We start from the raw sequence: 18,513 nt of genomic DNA, 5'->3' as shown, positions 1-18,513 counted from the left end.
ATATATGGAAAGAAAGAAATAGCAAATACAATATAAATTCATGATCAATGAACCAAATATTGAAGTTGGAAACATAAGCATATTCCAGGGATAGTGAATAGACCGCCTTGATTGATGTGAAGAGTATATGGGGAGAACTTGGTATACAGACTTATTAAGTTGATGAGCCTCATACTGCAAGGCTTAAGCATTTGAATTTTGTTTTACAAGCAGGGAACCAGGACTAAAAGCATTATATTTAGAAAGATTAATATGATGATGATGTACAGATCATGTTAGAAAGATCCAAAGCTAAAAATAGGAAGAATCTTTTGTGGAATTTCTGCATTTGTTCATACATGAGAGGTGAAAGGATTTAGAGGAAGCGTCAACACTATGTTAAGAGGGGCAGGGTATTTGAACACATATTTATTAGAAAATAACAGCGAGCTGTGTGGGTAACTTATTGGCCATAGTAGGAAGAGGTGAGGGAAGAATCAAATCGTTATTTTTTGAAGTGTGAAAAACTATAATGATGAGGGGAACAAGACTAAAAGAAGGAAGTTCTGCTTAGGGAAGAACTATAATAACTTAATAGCTATCCCAGATGGCAAGATATGAAGTGGAAATGAGGAATATTTTTGAGACTGTGCCCATGTGTTTCAGTCATCATTAAAATCCCCAACAGATCATTGAAGCCACAGGCTGAATTTTATATCTTTTTTTTTTTTTTTTTTTTTTTTTAAGAAAAGCTTCCCTTTATTTCAGTTTTCAGACAAACACTTTTATACCTTACTATGTCAGGCACTTACTGCATTTAGGAACTTTCTTTAGAAATTCATATATCCCTCACAGAAATTCCATGATATAGGCTATTATGATGTCATTTCACAGGTGAAGTTGATTTACTTGCCTAAAGTCACACAACTGTTAAGTCAGGATCTGGGATTCAAACCCAGGCAGTCTAGCTCCGAAGTTTGTACTTGTAACTACTCCATTCTGCTGCCCCTCGCTGGATATAACGTATGATTTAGCTACACTCAGATTTGTATTTAGTCAACAAATATTCCATAAATTTTCTTTGCCAGGTATCGTGGGCTGCTGGGGATAAAATGGTGAACAAAACCAGACACTCTTCCCTTCCTCATAGAACTAACCACCTGGAGGGAGAGAGTTGCTAATCAGTCAGTTTCACATAGGAACATGGCAGCAGGACTATGTGAACACTGCAGGTTTTAAGCAATGATAAGGAAGCATTGAGGGGAGGTATTTTAGGTAAGTGGTCTGTCACCTGGGATTGGAAGGTGATCGGGCAGAGAGGTATGGGAAGGGCAGAGGGAATAGTTCTGTGTGAAAATTGTGTGGTAGGAGGGAGCAAAGCATGGATACAGCAGTTGGAACAGAAGTTAGTATGGCTGCAAGAGCAGGTCAGGGGCCATGGTACTAGGGCAGTTAAGTAGGAGACAGACTAATACAAATGGTAGAAGCCATATTATAAGGAGATTTGTCTTTACCCTAAAAAGCATTGGGAAATTAGATTTGCCTTCTGAAAAGTTCACTGTGTTTAAGGTGTGGAGAACAAAGATGTATGTACAGTATAATTAGAGGATGGATAAAAACAAATTATAGTTGAATGACTGTACAAATATACATCATCTCTTTTCATTTTTTTCCTATGTACTTGTGGACCTATTATAGTAAATACAGATGTGATGATGCAACTGTTTTTCAACTCTCATCAGGGTATTCCTTGTAAATAGACTGAAAGTAGACGTGCATTTGAAAAAAAGTAACATTAATTGGAGATAAGCTATGTTCTAGAATTGGTATTAGGCACTTTCCAAAAAACTTATTTAATCCTCATAAGTTACAAATGATAGATCTGAGATTCCAAAAGGTTAAAGGTCCACTGCCTTATTACTAGCCATTTGCAGTGTCAAGGCTTAAACCTTTCCTCTTTGAATTACTAAATGTTTAACATCCCCATGTTTCAAACCTACTGAGCACCTAGGAAGATATCACCAGTCAGTTGATGGGCATTTACAGTGTGCCCCGTATCTGCAGTTCAGTGGAGTTACAAAAAAAGAAAAGAAAAAAGAAAGTGCTCAAAAAGTGATTAGAAATCAGCCACTAAAGTAAATTGATTTTCCTGGAATCCATCCATAAGATAATCTTTGGACTTTTGAAAATGCTTTTCTTTATTGGATATTTTACAGGTGGGTACTAAAAAAGTAATTTTAACAAAAATATTAGAATCAGTGACCTTGTGAACTCAAGATTTGATGCCAATAATCATAAATTATTGTGTAAAATGTTGGAAAGGAAAAATTCAAGATACATATTAAAAGAATTTTCCTCCTATTTCCTTAGGGTAATTCCTTGACTGTGGAACGGACACAGAAAACTGACATACACTCTCCAAAACATTTTTAAATTATCAACAATTTGTTTGCATTTGTATATTAATTAATAATTAACAATTACTGCCAATTTTGTTGAGACTCTGAGGGGCTGTCACACTCCTTTCTCTAAGAAATCTTTCATATTTACAGGATAAATTTGTCTTCCTTCCATTCTAGCGATGATTTAGAGGTGTTCTAAGATGGAAGTGGCAGAAAAAAAAGAAATTACAGTTTTTTACCTCTGTAGAATTATCAAAAAAAATTTTTTACTCATGCCTTCAATCCACATTTGACAAGAAATTACCTAGTTACTTTTCCAAAGTGCACATATCATTGAGTTACTTCTTAGTTTAAAATGTTACAAAAATTTTATTACTCCCATTATGAACACTGAGATTGTAAACTGGGGACCATATATAGCTGCCTATAGATCTGTTTATTCAAATTCAGGGGATTTTCACATTGAAATATTTCCATATTCTTCCGAAAAATTGGAAGATCTAATAACTTTCGGACTACATTTCTTCATGGTGACCATGAGTTAGAACTAAATAAATAGGGCTGCCTCTCCTGAACATGGTGTGAACTCTTTAATTTTCCACAGTCTCTACCACTCCTTATAGTCCAGAGCTAGCCACTTCATTCTGTTATTTAATCTGCTTTACTTCTTCTGAGCCTTTGAGTTTATAACTCTGGTTGAGATTACAACATTTGTAAACCTTGTTGGCATAAAATACCCTTTGTGATCCTGACCTGATGGACTTTTTTGGCCTTATTTTCTCTTCCACATGCATTCTGTACTCATGCATAATACCCATGCTTCTGACAGATGTTTTACTTTATGGAATGCACTGCTCTTTATTTTTTATGCTTGGTGAGCACTTAAGATCCTTCAATTGTGTAAAGTGCTTTTGCTTATAAGGCTTTTTTATAATGATGCCTCCCCAAAGTTCAATACACACCCTCAAATTTTTTAAATAACTAAATTTTAACTCCTATTTAAATACTTAAGCCTCTACTGTAATTCTCACCATTCAAAATAATGATTTTTAAGTCTATTCTCAAAGATGATGAGGCTCTCCAGAAATGAACCTTGGCTATGTCTGTCTCCAGTACCTAGTGTTAAAATTGGGGTAGAGTTGTGATTTAATAATGATTGGTTGAATTGAAATAGATTAAATTTCTATTTTAAAAAATCTAGAGAACCTCACCAATTAACTAAATTTTAAAGTGTAGGACTATATTTCAGGAATTTTTAGGAAGCTTATCTCTGTCTAGTTGTATGTAAACCATTAGTTAGGAGAATAGAAGCTTTTCATAGTAGCATAGCGTTTAGATAGTGTTTCCCATATGAATATGTATGTAAACTTAGGCAGAGTGCATAAAAAAATGAAAAGAATGTGTTTGTTGTTGAACTGCCTATATTTTCTCCTTTGTGAAGCATTTGATTCTTCTTAAATAACCATCAATAATGTAATAACTTTTTCATAGAATTTAATTTTTGGAATAGTTTTAGGTTCAGAGCAAAATTGAGCAGAAAATATAAGAGAATGGTATACTTTGTTGTAATCAATGAATATCACCCAAAGACCACAGTTTCATCAGGGTTCACCCTCGGTGTTGTACATTCCATGGGGTTTAACAAATGTAAATGTATAGTGACATAATGCCATTATAGTATCATTCAGAATAGTTTCACTGCCTTAAAAACCCTATGTGATGACTTTCATGATAAAATCATGTGTTAATACCTCCCTCCTCCCAAACCCCTACTTATTTCCTGTCTCTATAGTTTTAACTTTTCCAGAGTGTCATATTGTTGGAATGGTACAATGTATAAACTTTTCAGATTGGCTTCTTTCACTTAGTAATATACATTTAAGGTTCCATCATGTCTTCATGGCTTAATAGCTCATTTCTCTTCAGCACTGATTAACATTCCATTTTCTGGAAATAAAGCCATTTATTTATCTCTTCACCTACTGAAGGACATTTTGGTTGCTTCCAAGTTTAGGCAATTATGAATAAAGCTGCTATAAATATATGGGTGCAGGTTGTTGTGTGGACATAAGTTTTCAACTCATTTACATCTTAATGTTTAATTGTCCATCTCGTCTTTTAAGCCTGAAGTTTGATTGAGTATTAGACCTTTATTTCCAACATCATTTTATATTATGCTAGAGATAATTTCAGATAATTCAAAATACTTAATATATTTTCTAGCTTTATTGTTTAAGTAATTTCCTTATGATTATACAGGGTATACCAGAATACTACTGTGAGAAACCTTTATTAATAATAGGTTTTATTTTTGTAAAATATTCTTATGTTATTACAGCATGAAGTCTACCCCAAATTTTGCTGTAGGTCCTATTTTCTATACAGTGAAATGTATCTTAGAGAGAAAAAGGATAGAAAAGGTTGATTTTGAATTAAATACCAGTGAGTTCATTGCTACTGTTTGAAGCATAGCTCACTCTGTCTGAGGCATCAGTCACAGAGTCCACAGAAGAGGGTGAAGGTACTAGAAATAATTTTCCTCTGTTTTTCATTTCAGTAATTTTGATCTTGAAAAATATATTTTCATCCTTTCTAAAGCCACATGGTAGTTATATTCAGACACCTTGGTACTGTGAATGTTCAATGAAATCATTTTATGGAGAGATTTTTTTTAATAAAATATATGGCATAACTAAAAGGAGCAAGGGGATACTATGGAAACAATGATTCCATCATGGAAAGAGTGACTTTATTGCCTGCATATTTAAAAGTGCATTCTATATACCCTTTAGAAAAGGAAAGATATTAGTTCTTGGCAATTTCCATTTCTTATTTTATATATATCTTCTGTTTTATATCTGAAGTGTCTACTTGATGTAATCAGTGGGAGTAGTATGTTTCAAACTTTTGTGAATAATGGATATTTTAAACTACTCATATTAAAATTTCAGTTCACTGCATATGGAGAACTAAGGATGCCATTCTCTCCTCTTTTTTTCTAGGCTCAATAGATGAAAGAAAATACTTAATTCTTTATTTTAATATTACCTGGCCACATCTTTAGGAAATGAATCAAGTGCTTAAATATATTAAATTCCAGGCTATGGCAATCTGTCATGGAACAGTTAGAAAGTGTATGGGTATAAGAGACTGAATGATTTGATTTCTACTGTATATGGGATCAATTTTTTCATACTAGAAGATGGAGATATCATTATCTACGTAATTCATAGCACCATTTTTTGAGAGTTAAAGGGGATAATCTATATGACCGTATATATCTATATATATAGATATATAGATATTTTTTCTTTTTAGGGCTGCACTCACAGCACATGAGAGTTCCCAGGCTAAGGGTCTAATTGGAGCTCTAGCTGCCGGCCTGTGCCACAGCCACAGCAACGTGGGATCTGAACCTTGTCTGTGACTTACACCACAGCTCACACAATGCCAGATCCCAAACCCACTGAGCTAGGCCAGGGATGGGTACTAGTCAGATTCATTTCTGCTTCACCACAACCGGAACTCCCAATATGTGTTTTATGTGCTTAGAGCGTAGTAGGCACTCGCAATGTTAAGCCATTCCTTCCCCATCCACCCTGTGACTCAGAAAAAAGGAAGACAGTACTGCTGATGTGTAAAGGAGTATATCTGGCACTGTGGCAACATAATGATAAATAACATTCTGGTTCTCTGAGTGTAGATTATTATAAATGTTATAAATAGAATTAGTTACAACTGCCCTTCTGAAGCTGTAACACCACAACACCATACCTAGGACAAACATGTTGAGTTCCATTGCACATAGGTGTAAACCCTTTCCAAATGACCAACGTAGTTGTATGTCTCAGTAACAACATGCAGGAAAGCTATTAGATTTGATATTTGAAAGACATGAGGACAAATTAGTTACAGGAAAAGTGTTCTGGTTGTCAAATATTGGACTCTCTAAGCCCCAAAATAATGACTTTACTTTTCCTATTATGAATGTCCTAATATGATAGCCACAGCTGTATGTGGCTATTTAAGTTTAAATTGACTAAAAATAAATAAAATTTAAAAATTAGTCTCCAGTCACACTCACCACAGTTCAGATGCTCAGTAGCCACATGCCACTAGTGGTTACTATAATGGGTAGCACAGATATAGAACATTTCTCTTATTACAGAAATTTCTGTTGGAAAACTGTGTTAAAGGTGAAGTTCACATTTAGGACAAAGAGAGAAATAAATTGTTTCCCAGTCTTTTTCTGAGTTCATGTGCCCATAACAGAAAAAATGAAGTGTTTCCAAAAAAAATAAGAGAAGGACTCAGAGGGAATTCAGTATATTTTTATTTGCACTGTTGGCAGTGATAATAAATAACCTTTATTGGATCCTTGCTTCTACAGTTGAATTATTTTATTAAATTAGCAATCATACACACATGGCCAAAGAGATGCATCTTTTTCTATGTGCATTGAATAGAAGAGGAGACTGAGGCACAGAAACATTAAGTAATCTGTCCAAAGTATCAGAGCAAGAAGGTGACATAACTGAGTTTAAAACTCAGGTGATTAGACTCCAGAACCATTTTAGGTGATTAAACCTAGGAGGTAATGGAGTGAATTAAAAGCCTTTAGGAATAAATTTAAAATCGTTCTTTTTTATTGTAACCTAACTTTGTTGTTGCTCTGAGGGTATGGGGAGGACACTTTCAGAATCCCAACCATCTATTCTGTTGTATGTTCATCATTCAATCCATATATATATATATATATTTGCCACACTGAAGGCATGTGAAAGTTCTAGGGCCAAGGATTGAACCCAGGCCACAGCAGTGGCCCTAGCCACTTCAGTGACAATGCCGGATCCTTAACCTGCTATGCCACAAGGTAACTCCCTCAATCTATAAGTATTTTAGAGAGCGTGAATATGTAACTTTGGTGAATCTCGTTGAGAGATAAAGAGATAAACATCAGAGTCTCTGTGTTAGAAAAGTTAACATGTATGTTATTATGTATGTTATTGACTGCTTGCACATGGTCCCAGTGATTTAATGGTAGTTACTTCTTCTATTGCTAATACACAGTATTGAATCCTACACCACGGAGGGTGGAGTATGGTAGCATGACTTGCTAGTAAGTGAGCCTAAATTTCTACCCAGTCTCAGTTCAGATTGGCAGCTATTCTCTACTCATTCCATATTCGGTAATTTTCAAAAAAGTTAGAAAGTTTTACTTAAATTTTTCAGTTATACTTTTCTGTTTTTTTTTTTTTTTTGTCTTTTTTTTGTCTTTTCTAGGGCCGCACCCAAGGCATATGGAGGTTCCCAGGCTAGGGGTCTAATCGGAGCTGTAGCCGCCAGCCTACGCCACAGCCTCATGGTTCCTACTTGGATTCGTTAACCACTGAGCCATGATGAAAACTCCCAGTTATACTTTTCTTAATTTATGGGAAGCATCTTGTGTATAGTTATGCTATGAATTTAGTGAATTGAGGGCGCTGGAATCGTGTCCCTTGGGGATGGAAAATCTCTAATACGGAGTGTTTGTTCCTGTCCTCACATTGATTATGATCTAATGTGAAGGGTTGAGCCTAACCATTCATTCATGTATTCATCAATCAGGTTTTGAGGGCATAACGTATAATAATAACATTGTCTAGAAAAACTGATCTGAGTAAATAAAGATGATGTGTAATTTATTTATTTATTTGTCTTTCTGTCTTCTTAGGGCCACACCTGTGCCATATGGAGATTCCCAGGCTAGGAGTCTAATTAGCGCTGTAGCCGCTGGCCTATGCCACAGCCACAGACAGCAATGCAGGATCCGAGCTGCGTCAACTCACAGCAACCCACTGAGAGAGGCCAGGGATTGAACCTGAAACCTCATGGTTCCTAGTCAGATTCATTTCTGCTGCACCATGATAGGAACTCCATGATGGTGTATAATTTAAATGCCATAGGAGTTCTTTGGAGAGTTGAGCAGTAAAGGGAAAACCAGTATGGAAGATGAGCATTATGTGGAGGTTCTCTTGAACCTCCCCAGTTCTTTAGATCTGAAGTATCCTTCTCCTTATCTGTAGTCAATTTTTTAGCTATTCAAGTAGACCCTTTCATAATTTCATAATGACTCAAGGCAGTTCTTTCTTCTAAATCTCTTCCTCAAGATTTTATTTATTTATTTATTTATTTATTGGCAAGGAGAAAGTTGATTTTATTCAATATGCCAGCTCAGTTTTATTTATTTATTTATTTATTTATTTGTCTTTTTGCCATTTCTTGGGCCGCTCCCACAGCATATGGGAGGTTACCAGGCTAGGGGTCGAATCGGAGCTGTAGCCGTCAGCCTACACCAGAGCCACAGCAACTCAGGATCCGAGCCGCATCTGCAACCTACACCACAGCTCACGGCAACGCCGGATCATTAACCCACTGAGCAAGGGCAGGGATCGAACCCTCAACCTCATGGTTCCTAGTCGGATTCGTTAACCACTGCGCCACGACGGGAACTCCCTCAGTTTTATTTACTGATATTAAAGAATAGATTCAAAGCCATCATTTTTTTTTTTTTAGAATTTTCATGATAACCTAAAGAAACAATATGTTCTTTAAAATAGCAGAACTCAGAGAGATATAACTGCTAAGGATTTCAGAACTTTATGAGTATTTTTGTGTAAAATAAGTTAAAACTATTTTTAAATTCCAAAACTATTGAGGACTGGTATTATTGAATCATTTGTTCTTTAATTCAAGTGATATAGGATTTCTGCTCCAAGACTCTTATTTACAAATGGTGCAGCAACCCTGGGAGGACCATTTACCCTTTGATTTTTTTTGTTGGTATGCAGCCAGGAAGAATAGTGGATTCTATAAGCTGTGAACTACTGCTTTCTGCTAATGAGCAGAGATAACTTACTTCTGTTTATGTATGATGGACTTTACAGGTACTGACTGTAAGAGTTCGTTAGTCATTTGGACTAATTAAGGATGACTTCTTAAAATGTTACTAAGTAAAAGAGTTCATCTAGATGAAGATTGGAAGCTTTTATTCACACCATTTACAGTTTTCAGTCTTCAGCTGCTGTGGGAATACTAAACCTGACAGTTCCAGAGCAGAAAAAAATATCCTACAAATCATTTTCCTGCCAAGTTGTTAGATCATTGTTACTACTGAATTCTTCCTCGATGGGAATTACAAAGTTATCAAGTATCAGTAGCTAGCTTTCATTTTATTTGTCCTAAAATAACTTTCATGGAGTTCGCATCGTGGCAAGTGGCAACGAGTCCGACCAGAAACCATGAGGTTGCGGGTTCGATCTGTGGGTAGAGGATCCCGCATTGCCGTGGCTGTGGTATAGACCCGCAGCTGTAGCTCCGATTGGACCCCTAGCCTGGAAATCTCCATTTGCCACAGGTGTGGCCCTAAAAAAGGAATAGATAAATAAATAATATAATAACTTTCATGTCTTTCAATATGGATGAGTTTTAAATAAATATTTAGACTCCGGTATGATATGTAGATGACTTTGTAAGTACCACAAACTTGTAAGGGGAAAATGCTCTTTCCATTTATATGCTTAGTACTTGTCCTTGTAAGTTCTTAAAGAGTAGGCTGAATGACTTTTGAGGATTTGTCACTTGTGTCCCATTGTGGATTAAGTGTCGAATCAATCTCTGGCGTCTTTGATGCAATCTGGGTATTGTATTCCTTCTTGCCATGCAAACCGTGTCCTTTGGCATGCCCTTAGCTATGTCAAGAATTTTATAGTTCCTAGGTTATGGTTCTGATGTGCAAACTCTTGCATCAGTTTGAAGCTATTTCGTGAATTTTTCCCCACACCCGGTAATAGAGGTAGTAGATTTAAAAATGTTTTAGTGTTTGACTCTATGTTCTTTTCCTGTTTTCATCATAAAGAAGCCTTACAGTCCTCTCTTGAAGATTTTTTTTTTCGGCGTATTTTCTTTTTTATGTTTTGGCTGACATAATTTACCTATTTTGATTATTTAATCAGAAAATATTGATAAGATGTAAAAGTCATTCAAAACCTACTACATACTTTGAAATTCTGTAAAATAAGATCTAAATGATACTGTATACATCAGTCACCTTCCTCAAAGATAATTACTGTCAATTTAATGGATGTCCCTCTTGAATTTTTCATTAATTAATGTTATATAAATAAATACAATATTCATATTTATAATACAACATATTTATATGCAGTTTAACTTATATATAGCTATCTATATTATGTTTGTACGTATACATACACCCACTGCTATATATGTATATACACACACATCATAAAATGAAATTGTGGCATACATATATCTTTGGAAATTATTGGTTTCTGCTTTAGGGTATATACTGAACATCATTATGGTTCAGTGCATATACATTTATCTTATTCTTTTAAAATTTTTATACAGAGTTCCATTGTATTTGTATATTATTTATTATTCAACCAGCCCTTTCTTGACACATTTTTTTATTGAGGAATAGTTGATTCACAGTGTTGTGTTAACTTCTGCTGTACAGCAAAGTTATTCAGTTATACATATATATATTTTTTTTTTAAGTATTCTTTCCCATTATGGTTTATCATAAGATATTGAATATAGTTCCCTGTGCTCTACAGTAGGACTTTGTTTTTTATCCATTCTATATGTAATAGCTTACATCTACTCACCCCAACCTCCCACTCCATCCCTCCCCAATCCCCTCCTTCTTGACACAAGTCTGTTCTTTATTGATACATTCTTATGTCTCTTTTTTCCTCTTCAGTGTTGCAAGAAATATATTTGTACATATATTTTAAAGCACTAATGCTATTATATCTGTAAGATATATTCTCAGAAGCAAATTGCTAGATTAAAAGGATATAGGTATTTTAGTTTTAATACATATTTATTAATTGATGTTCATGAATATTTTATACAGGTGGCATTATACTATGCTATTAATGTTTTTGTAATTCATATAGGAAAACTTTTCTTTGAAAATCATTACTTAACCAAATTTGTTAAGGGGTGTTGTTATATGTACCTGTATGAAAATATGTGTATTCATGCAAAAATTTTATTATATCTACCTTAAAACAAATTCATTTGTCAGTAATAAAGAGATGGATCCTTGAGACTGGACAGACACAGTTTTTAGTGATGTAGTAACTGAATATTTTAGTTATGTAGCCATAAAATCCCTAGACAGAAAAAACCCTAGTAATAGTTTGATGTCACCAGGCCTCATCAATACCCTGAGGACACTATTTCATTTTTTAAATAACCATCTTTGTAGATTTTGTTTATATCTGCTTATTCACAGAGAACAGAAGAAAGAGCCTGTAGGTTTGAAGTTCAGATTGCTTATCCCTTGATCATTTGCCCTTAGAGGCAAAGCTCTTTCTAGTCCAGATCATCCAAAAACTTGGCTCAGTCTTTCACATCACACATTCTATGATTTCACAGAATGCCGTGAAAACTGGTTACTTTCTATGAAAGAAAAAAAGCCTCACACAACTCTTTATAACATTTGGTATGTTGCCAGGGGAGTTTTTCAGGGCTAAACTCGTATGAGACTATTAGTAGAGAAGTCTGTGCAGGTTCATACCCTCCCTTATCTTAAAGCATTCTCTTACTCTAGAAGGGAATTAATGTAGGATGTAAATAGTATGTTTCAAGATTAGATCGCAGAAATACAACTAGAATTATTTTTATAATATTACATAATAGAGGAATAAGCTATGATTTAAAAAGAAACAGTCTGGCAATGATGTCCTGCCATATAGCATAGGGCACTATATCCAATCACTTGTGATGGAGGAAAATGTGAGAAAAAGAATTTATGTGTGTGTGTGTGTGTGTGTGTATGACTGGGTTACTTTGCCGTCCAGCAGAAATTGACAAACACAGTAAATCAACTATAATAAAATAATAAAAATAAAAGGAAACAGTCTGAAAGAATGATGGTAGAATGTTTTGTTAAAAGATAAAGATTTTTAATAATTCCTTTTCTTGGTATTGGTGATAGAGATTTATGGGTGTTAGATGAATCATTTGATTTGATAATTTTGGGTAAATTTTATTGTGTGTGAGTATATATGCACATAAGAATGCAGGTGTGTGCTACATTTTATCTATGTGTATATACCATATTTGTTTCATTCTTCTTTCACAATGAGAAATATATTTATACATACTTTATGAGAAATACTGACAGAATAGATGAAAGAGAAGACAAAAAAAAAAAAAAAAGGCAGCAGAAGAAGAGAAGAGTCTGTCTGAGCCAGGGAAGGGATTTATGTATAATACTAAAAAAGTAGGGATATATTTAAAGGCACAGATTTTCATATTTTCTCTCTCTCTTTTTTTAAACAGGTTAAGAAATTGAGATTTGTTTTTTGAATCTCCACAATTTGTAAAAATTGATATACTTTGTTTTTCTTTATTTAAAAATTTATTTATTTAAAAATTTTATTGGAGTGTAGTTGACTTACAATGTTGTATTAGTTTCAGATTTTTATTTATTTATTTATTTTTTGTCTTTTTGCCTTTTCTAGGGCTGCTCCCGCGGCATATGGAGGTTCCCAGGCTAGGGGTCTAATCAGAACTGTAGCCACCAGCCTTCGCCAGAGCCACAGCAACGCGGGACCCAGAACGCGTCTTCAACCTACACCACAGCTCACGGCAACGCCAGATCCTTAACCCACTGAGCAAGGCCAGGGATTGAACCCTCAACCTCATGGTTCCTAGTTGGATTCATTAACCACTGTGCCATGACTGGAATTCCTAGTTTCAGGTTTATAGGAAAGTGATTCAGATATGTGTGTGGTTTTTTTTCCCCATATAGGTTATTACAAAGTGTTCAGTAGATTTCTCTGTGCCATACAGTAGGTCCTTGTTAATTATCTATTTTATACAATAATGTGTGCATTCCCATCCTCCCAATTCCTCCCTCCCCATCCCCAGTTTCCCTTATGGTTACCTTAAGATTAGTTTTGAACTCTGTGAGTTCGTTTCTGTTTTATAAATGTTATTTTGTATCATTTTTATTAGAGTCCACATTTAAGTAACATCATATGATATTTATCTTTCTCTGACTTATTTCACTCATTGTGATAATCTCTAGGTCCATCCATGTTGCTGCAAATGGCATTATTTCATTCATTTTTATGGCTAAGTAATACTGCTTTATTCCTAATATTCCCTTGTGTATATGTATCCCGTCTTTATCTATTTATCTGTCAGTGGACATTTAGGCTGTTTCCATGTCTTGACTATTGTAAATAGTGCTTTTGTGAACATAGAGGTGCATGTATATTTTCAAATTATAGTTTTCTTTGGATATTTGCCCAAGAGTAGGATTGCTAGATCATATGGTAGTTCTGTTTTTAGATTTTTTAAGTTCATAGCCTCTTAATTAGCAATTACCAGCTAAGTTTCATTTGTATTTCACGTCCTAGTTATTGACATGAGGTCATACCAAAGCATATGTTGAAAACAAACGTACATTTAATCTATTACTGTGCTGACTGCCAGATATTCCATCAGAGTGAGATTTCTTTGTTTTTCAGAATCTGCCCTTGAAGAAGATTCCGTGCAAAGCCAGTGCACCCTCAGGCTCCTTTTTTGCCAGAGACAATACAGCAAATTTCTTATCCTGGTGCCGAGACTTAGGGGTAGACGAAACATGTCTGTTTGAATCAGAAGGTTTGGGTATGTATTTCCTTCAGAATTTTAGTGGATATAATATGAAAATTATTGTTTGTCAGGATAACTTTCAAAACTAACTTTTTGTTTGATGTCATTTCCCAGTTTGTTAACTTGAAAAAAATTATAGTTTGTTGTAAAGCTGCAGGTTTATTGTAAACTTGAGTCTTTGAAGGAAGAAAATTGTACCCTCTTACACTTGGTCACCTTGTGCATAAAATAATAGGAACATAGTTGCACAATTCTTCCAAAAAATAAGTATATATAATGCAAAATTGGAGGGCTGTTTGGAAAATGTAGTGTTAAATTTCACCTCCATGCTCTTACCTGGACTAGGAAGACAGCTATGTATACTCCAGCCATCCATCAAGAGAACTGTCTTTTCACCTCTACAAAAGTATGAAAACTCCCTCTCCCATAAGCTCTATATTTGTTGAAACTTATTTTGTACTTCAATTCATTTTTAGTTAATGAAACTTATTTTTTAGCTAGTGAAAAATCAGGCCAGCAAGCAAGATATTATGATAATTGAAGATGATGAAATAAAAGACAGACACTACCTGAAACTATCTAGATAATTATGGGGAGGGGCATTGTTTTGTTTTATGATTGAATTTTGACAAATCCATTTCCAGACCACAGAGTCTGGCTTTGTATTTCCTTGCGAGGAAACATACATTGGATCATTCAGTGTTTTGACATTACTTGATATCCTTAAATGTTCAATCCTTCTATATAAGATCTACCCTAGTATAACTCTACTATGGAACATATTGGAATTAAAGGCCAATTCTAATAAAGAGGAACTAAGTCAAGAAAGGAGATCTTTAGGAGGTGGGCGGAAATCTCTGGTTCTTTTCCTGAGGCTTTAAAAAAAAAATCAATTCACAAAATCACATAATACCAAATATTAACATCAAAGTAAGCTGCACATCCTTCAGAAAGAACAAGTATACAAATTGCCTTCTGAACAATGAGAATACACTTTGCCCCTTGGCTTCACAAAACAGTATTCCCCTGATGAACCTAGGAAATTGATGGTAGCAGCTAAAGTCTTACACATTTTATGTGCTCAAGTAAATTTGTATCTGTACTAAGAGGAGTTGATGTGATAGGGAAAAGCCTGTCATCAAATTTCTGAGAATTCTCTCAGCAGAGAAAAGAATAACATGAACTTAGACTAGAACATTTTATATTTCAAAGAGGAAAAAAACCAGAATAATTGCATGCTGTATCAACAGTGTACTCCTTAAATACTCATTGTATAAATGGGTTTTGAGTGTTCTTGCCTTTTTCTCACATCAAAGTATGAAAAACTCGATGGGAGATAATATATGTATATAATTCTTTTTCAGTCCAGTGGTAATTTTACAAATAGACTTTAACTTTCTTGTTTATAGGAGGCTGTGTAAATGGAGGATTATAGGAAGGGAGTGTGGAGAAATTATTTGTGAAAAAAAAAACCCTTGAAAGAACTAGTAAATGTCTATACACACATTTGTATGTATAAATTTTAAAATGTCACATCTTAGTCACACAAGAAATACACTCTACTAGTATGAACAAATAATATCATGATTTAAAATTCTGGAGTGCCCCTGAATTGCTAAAGAACTGTCAGATGGGGAAACTGCTTTATTGTTTGTTAATTTGTTCATTGCACAAATTTCTATCATAAAAGCATTTTTCAGTGACTGCTATCAGCCAAGTGGATTACTAGCAGTTATGAATATAAATATGATCTTATCTCAATTTTCTTCTATCCATGAGTTCTTTTGTTAACTGAAGTAATAAAAGTTTCAGTTGGACTCTAAGAAGCTCGGATGGCTTTTTAAAATCTCATTCAGGTAACAAGTAATACATTTTATCTTAAAACAATAAAGCTTAAAGCAACTTATATAATAATGGTACTGGTATGTAAATACATATTCTGGAGAACATAAAATTATGTCAAGGAATTCCCTGGTGGTGCAGCAGGTTAAGGAATCAGTGTTGTCACTGCCATGGCTTGGGTCTCTGCTGTGGCATGGGTTTAATACCTGGCCCAAGAACTTCCGAATGCCATGGGCACAGCCAAAAAAATTTATGTAAGGAAGAATTTTTAGAAGATCAAGTTCTTCATCCTGTTTGAAAAAAATCTGACTTATACAGATGAAAGTGCATGATAATTTGTATATAATAACTGTAGTATTTTGTTAAAATATTTTTGATTTTCATTATCTTCTACAGGGTAACTTAAATTATATCTTGTAATTAAAATGTATGTATATAGCCAAGAAAGGTTAATAAGACCAAATTTTCAAGGCTATAAAAATTTTAAATTTTTAATTTTTAATCCTCTCAGTGCCAAGCTAAATCAAGTAGGATTTCTGGATTTCTGCTCAATGAAAAGATAAATTTGAAATTTCTGCTGCTTAGAATAGGCCATGAGGTCCTGTGGAGAAGGAAGAAAGGAGCCAATACTATAACATTGACTTTAGGATTATTCAGAGAAGGGACACAGCTGTGCCCATAGATGTCAATGATAATCAAGAAGGACAATGAGTAATTCCCTTTCCCCAAGGGGACCCCGTTCCCTTTGGATTTTACTTATTATTCACTGTGGGCGAGGAAGTGATTGAGCCTCTCCTGATGGCCTTGGATTCTGCACTTGCAGAATTGACTTTCTTGCAACAATAACACTGTGTACTCTGCTTGATGTCTTTTCACACTTCACTTTTGAAAGGGAATTTAGGGCAAGGGTTTTTTCTTTTTTTCCTATCTCAAGATTTCATTTCAGTAGCACACAAGATGAAGAGCATCCTTTGTGTCCTAGTGTTTTGAACAGCAAATAAAATGAAAAGATGCCCTGATGAAGGGGAAAAATCTGTTTGAATGAATGATAAGGTAGATCACTGTATCAAGAGGCTTCTGTCTTTAGCTGTTCAAAGGTCTTTGCCTGCATAAAGCATTCTTATCTTTGTGGCAACTGATACGTTCCCCTCTGTTGTAGTTCTTTTTTGTACAGTTATTTGTGAGAGGATCTTGAGTCACAACTCACTCAATCTGTTCTCTTTCCACAACAGCTAATGACAAGAAATCTCAGTGGGTGGGGAAGGTATGCCAGGGGTGAACAGGGGAGTATGGATAGCAGCTTATTCCATATACTTCTCTTGTGCTTGTTATTTTGATTCTTGGCAGATAACTTTCTTTGCCTCATGATGCAATCACATTCAGAGCATAACCTGCTCTTTGTTCTTAAGAGGGGATTTTCCCTCTGTCAGATGTCAGTTCTTGGGTCATAAGGTCACAGATATCTCAAATACTCTTTCAGAAATAAGCCAATAGAAAAATGGATAAATGTCATGAACAGCCTATTCATAAAAGACTTATAAAAGTTAAAAAAGATATAAAGATGTTTGACACCTTAGTAATAAGATAAATGCAAATAAAAATTATGAAAAAGTAGCAAAGAGTAAGAATTGTATATTTAGTGTTAAGTATGGAGGAAAGCAGGATCTTTTATGCATTGTTGAAAAAATAGGAAATCGGTATGCCTTCTTTGGAGGACACTTGGACATTATATATCAGTGTTCAGAAATGCTCATATCATTTTATCAAGTTGTTCTACTTCTAGAAATTCATTTTAAGGAAGTAAGTAGAGCTAGGCAGTAGAATAGCCATTGAAACATTTTTTTTCTGCACCATGGGTATGTGGAAGTTCTCAGACCAGGGATTAAACCCACCCCACAGCTGTAACCAGAGCCACAGGAGTGACAGTGCCAGATCCTTAACATGCTGAGCCATGAGGGAATTCTGGAAATATTTTTTATTTATTTTTTTATGGCTGCACCCATGGCAAATGGAAGTTCCCAGGTCTGGGATTGAATCCAAGCCACAGCTGTGACCCATGCCATAGCCATAGCAACACCAAATATTTTAACCCACTGCACTGGCCGGGGATCGAATCCATACCTCCACAGTGACCTGAGTCACTGCAGTCAGATTCTTAACCCACTGTGCACAATGGGAAATCCCTGAAACATTTTTTATAAGAGTAAAAAAAAAATGGAAACGAACTGAATCAATGACATTTGGTGGTAGCTTAAACAAACTGTAGTCATCCCTAGATTGCAGCCAAATATGTCATAATATTTTTGAGACTATTCAAGAATATAGGATAATTATGATATAATATGGACATGAGGTCAAGCATGGTAAATATCAATAAAATATTATATTCAGAACTTGAAAGTAAGATAAATAGTAATTGGGCTATAAATGACATCATTTGCTTCTTTAATTATCCATTAACAGACCTTTGTAGACAGGTATGGCATGTAATCTGAAACGTAAACAATTTTATTTATGTTAAGATACAGTTTGAGACAAGTTTCCTGGAGATTTATTGACATTAGTGTATTATACTTCAGTGTTTTTTTATACACTAGGATATTTCATT

The 18,513-nt window shown here is 34.8% G+C and overlaps 1 protein-coding gene across 12 annotated transcripts in view; it reads left to right on the top strand.

The window, feature by feature from the left end:
• Nucleotides 1-18,513, top strand: part of GAS2 (growth arrest specific 2) — a 171,501-nt gene that overhangs the window by 72,356 nt on the left and 80,632 nt on the right. For 11 of the 12 annotated variants that reach the window (XR_014837162.1, XM_021083247.2, XM_021083240.2 and 8 more), the window contains one exon: nt 13,937-14,078. Coding sequence is in view for 10 of the 12 variants with exons in the window: in XM_021083247.2 (XP_020938906.1) it covers nt 13,937-14,078 (142 nt within the window). In the remaining 2 variants the exon portion in view is untranslated. Of the gene's footprint in view, nt 1-13,936; nt 15,920-18,513 lie in introns of all 12 variants that reach the window. The other variant, XR_014837163.1, reaches the window with a different exon arrangement.

This window comes from Sus scrofa, chromosome 2 (assembly GCF_054392235.1).
Source record: "Sus scrofa isolate SSC_HxYL_T2T_F1_AM1 chromosome 2, Sscrofa_HxYL_maternal_Yorkshire_Landrace_v2.0, whole genome shotgun sequence".
Taxonomy (NCBI): domain Eukaryota; kingdom Metazoa; phylum Chordata; class Mammalia; order Artiodactyla; family Suidae; genus Sus; species Sus scrofa.
The sequence above is the reverse complement of the archived record's forward strand: the minus strand, read 5'-3'. Positions and strand labels throughout refer to the sequence as shown.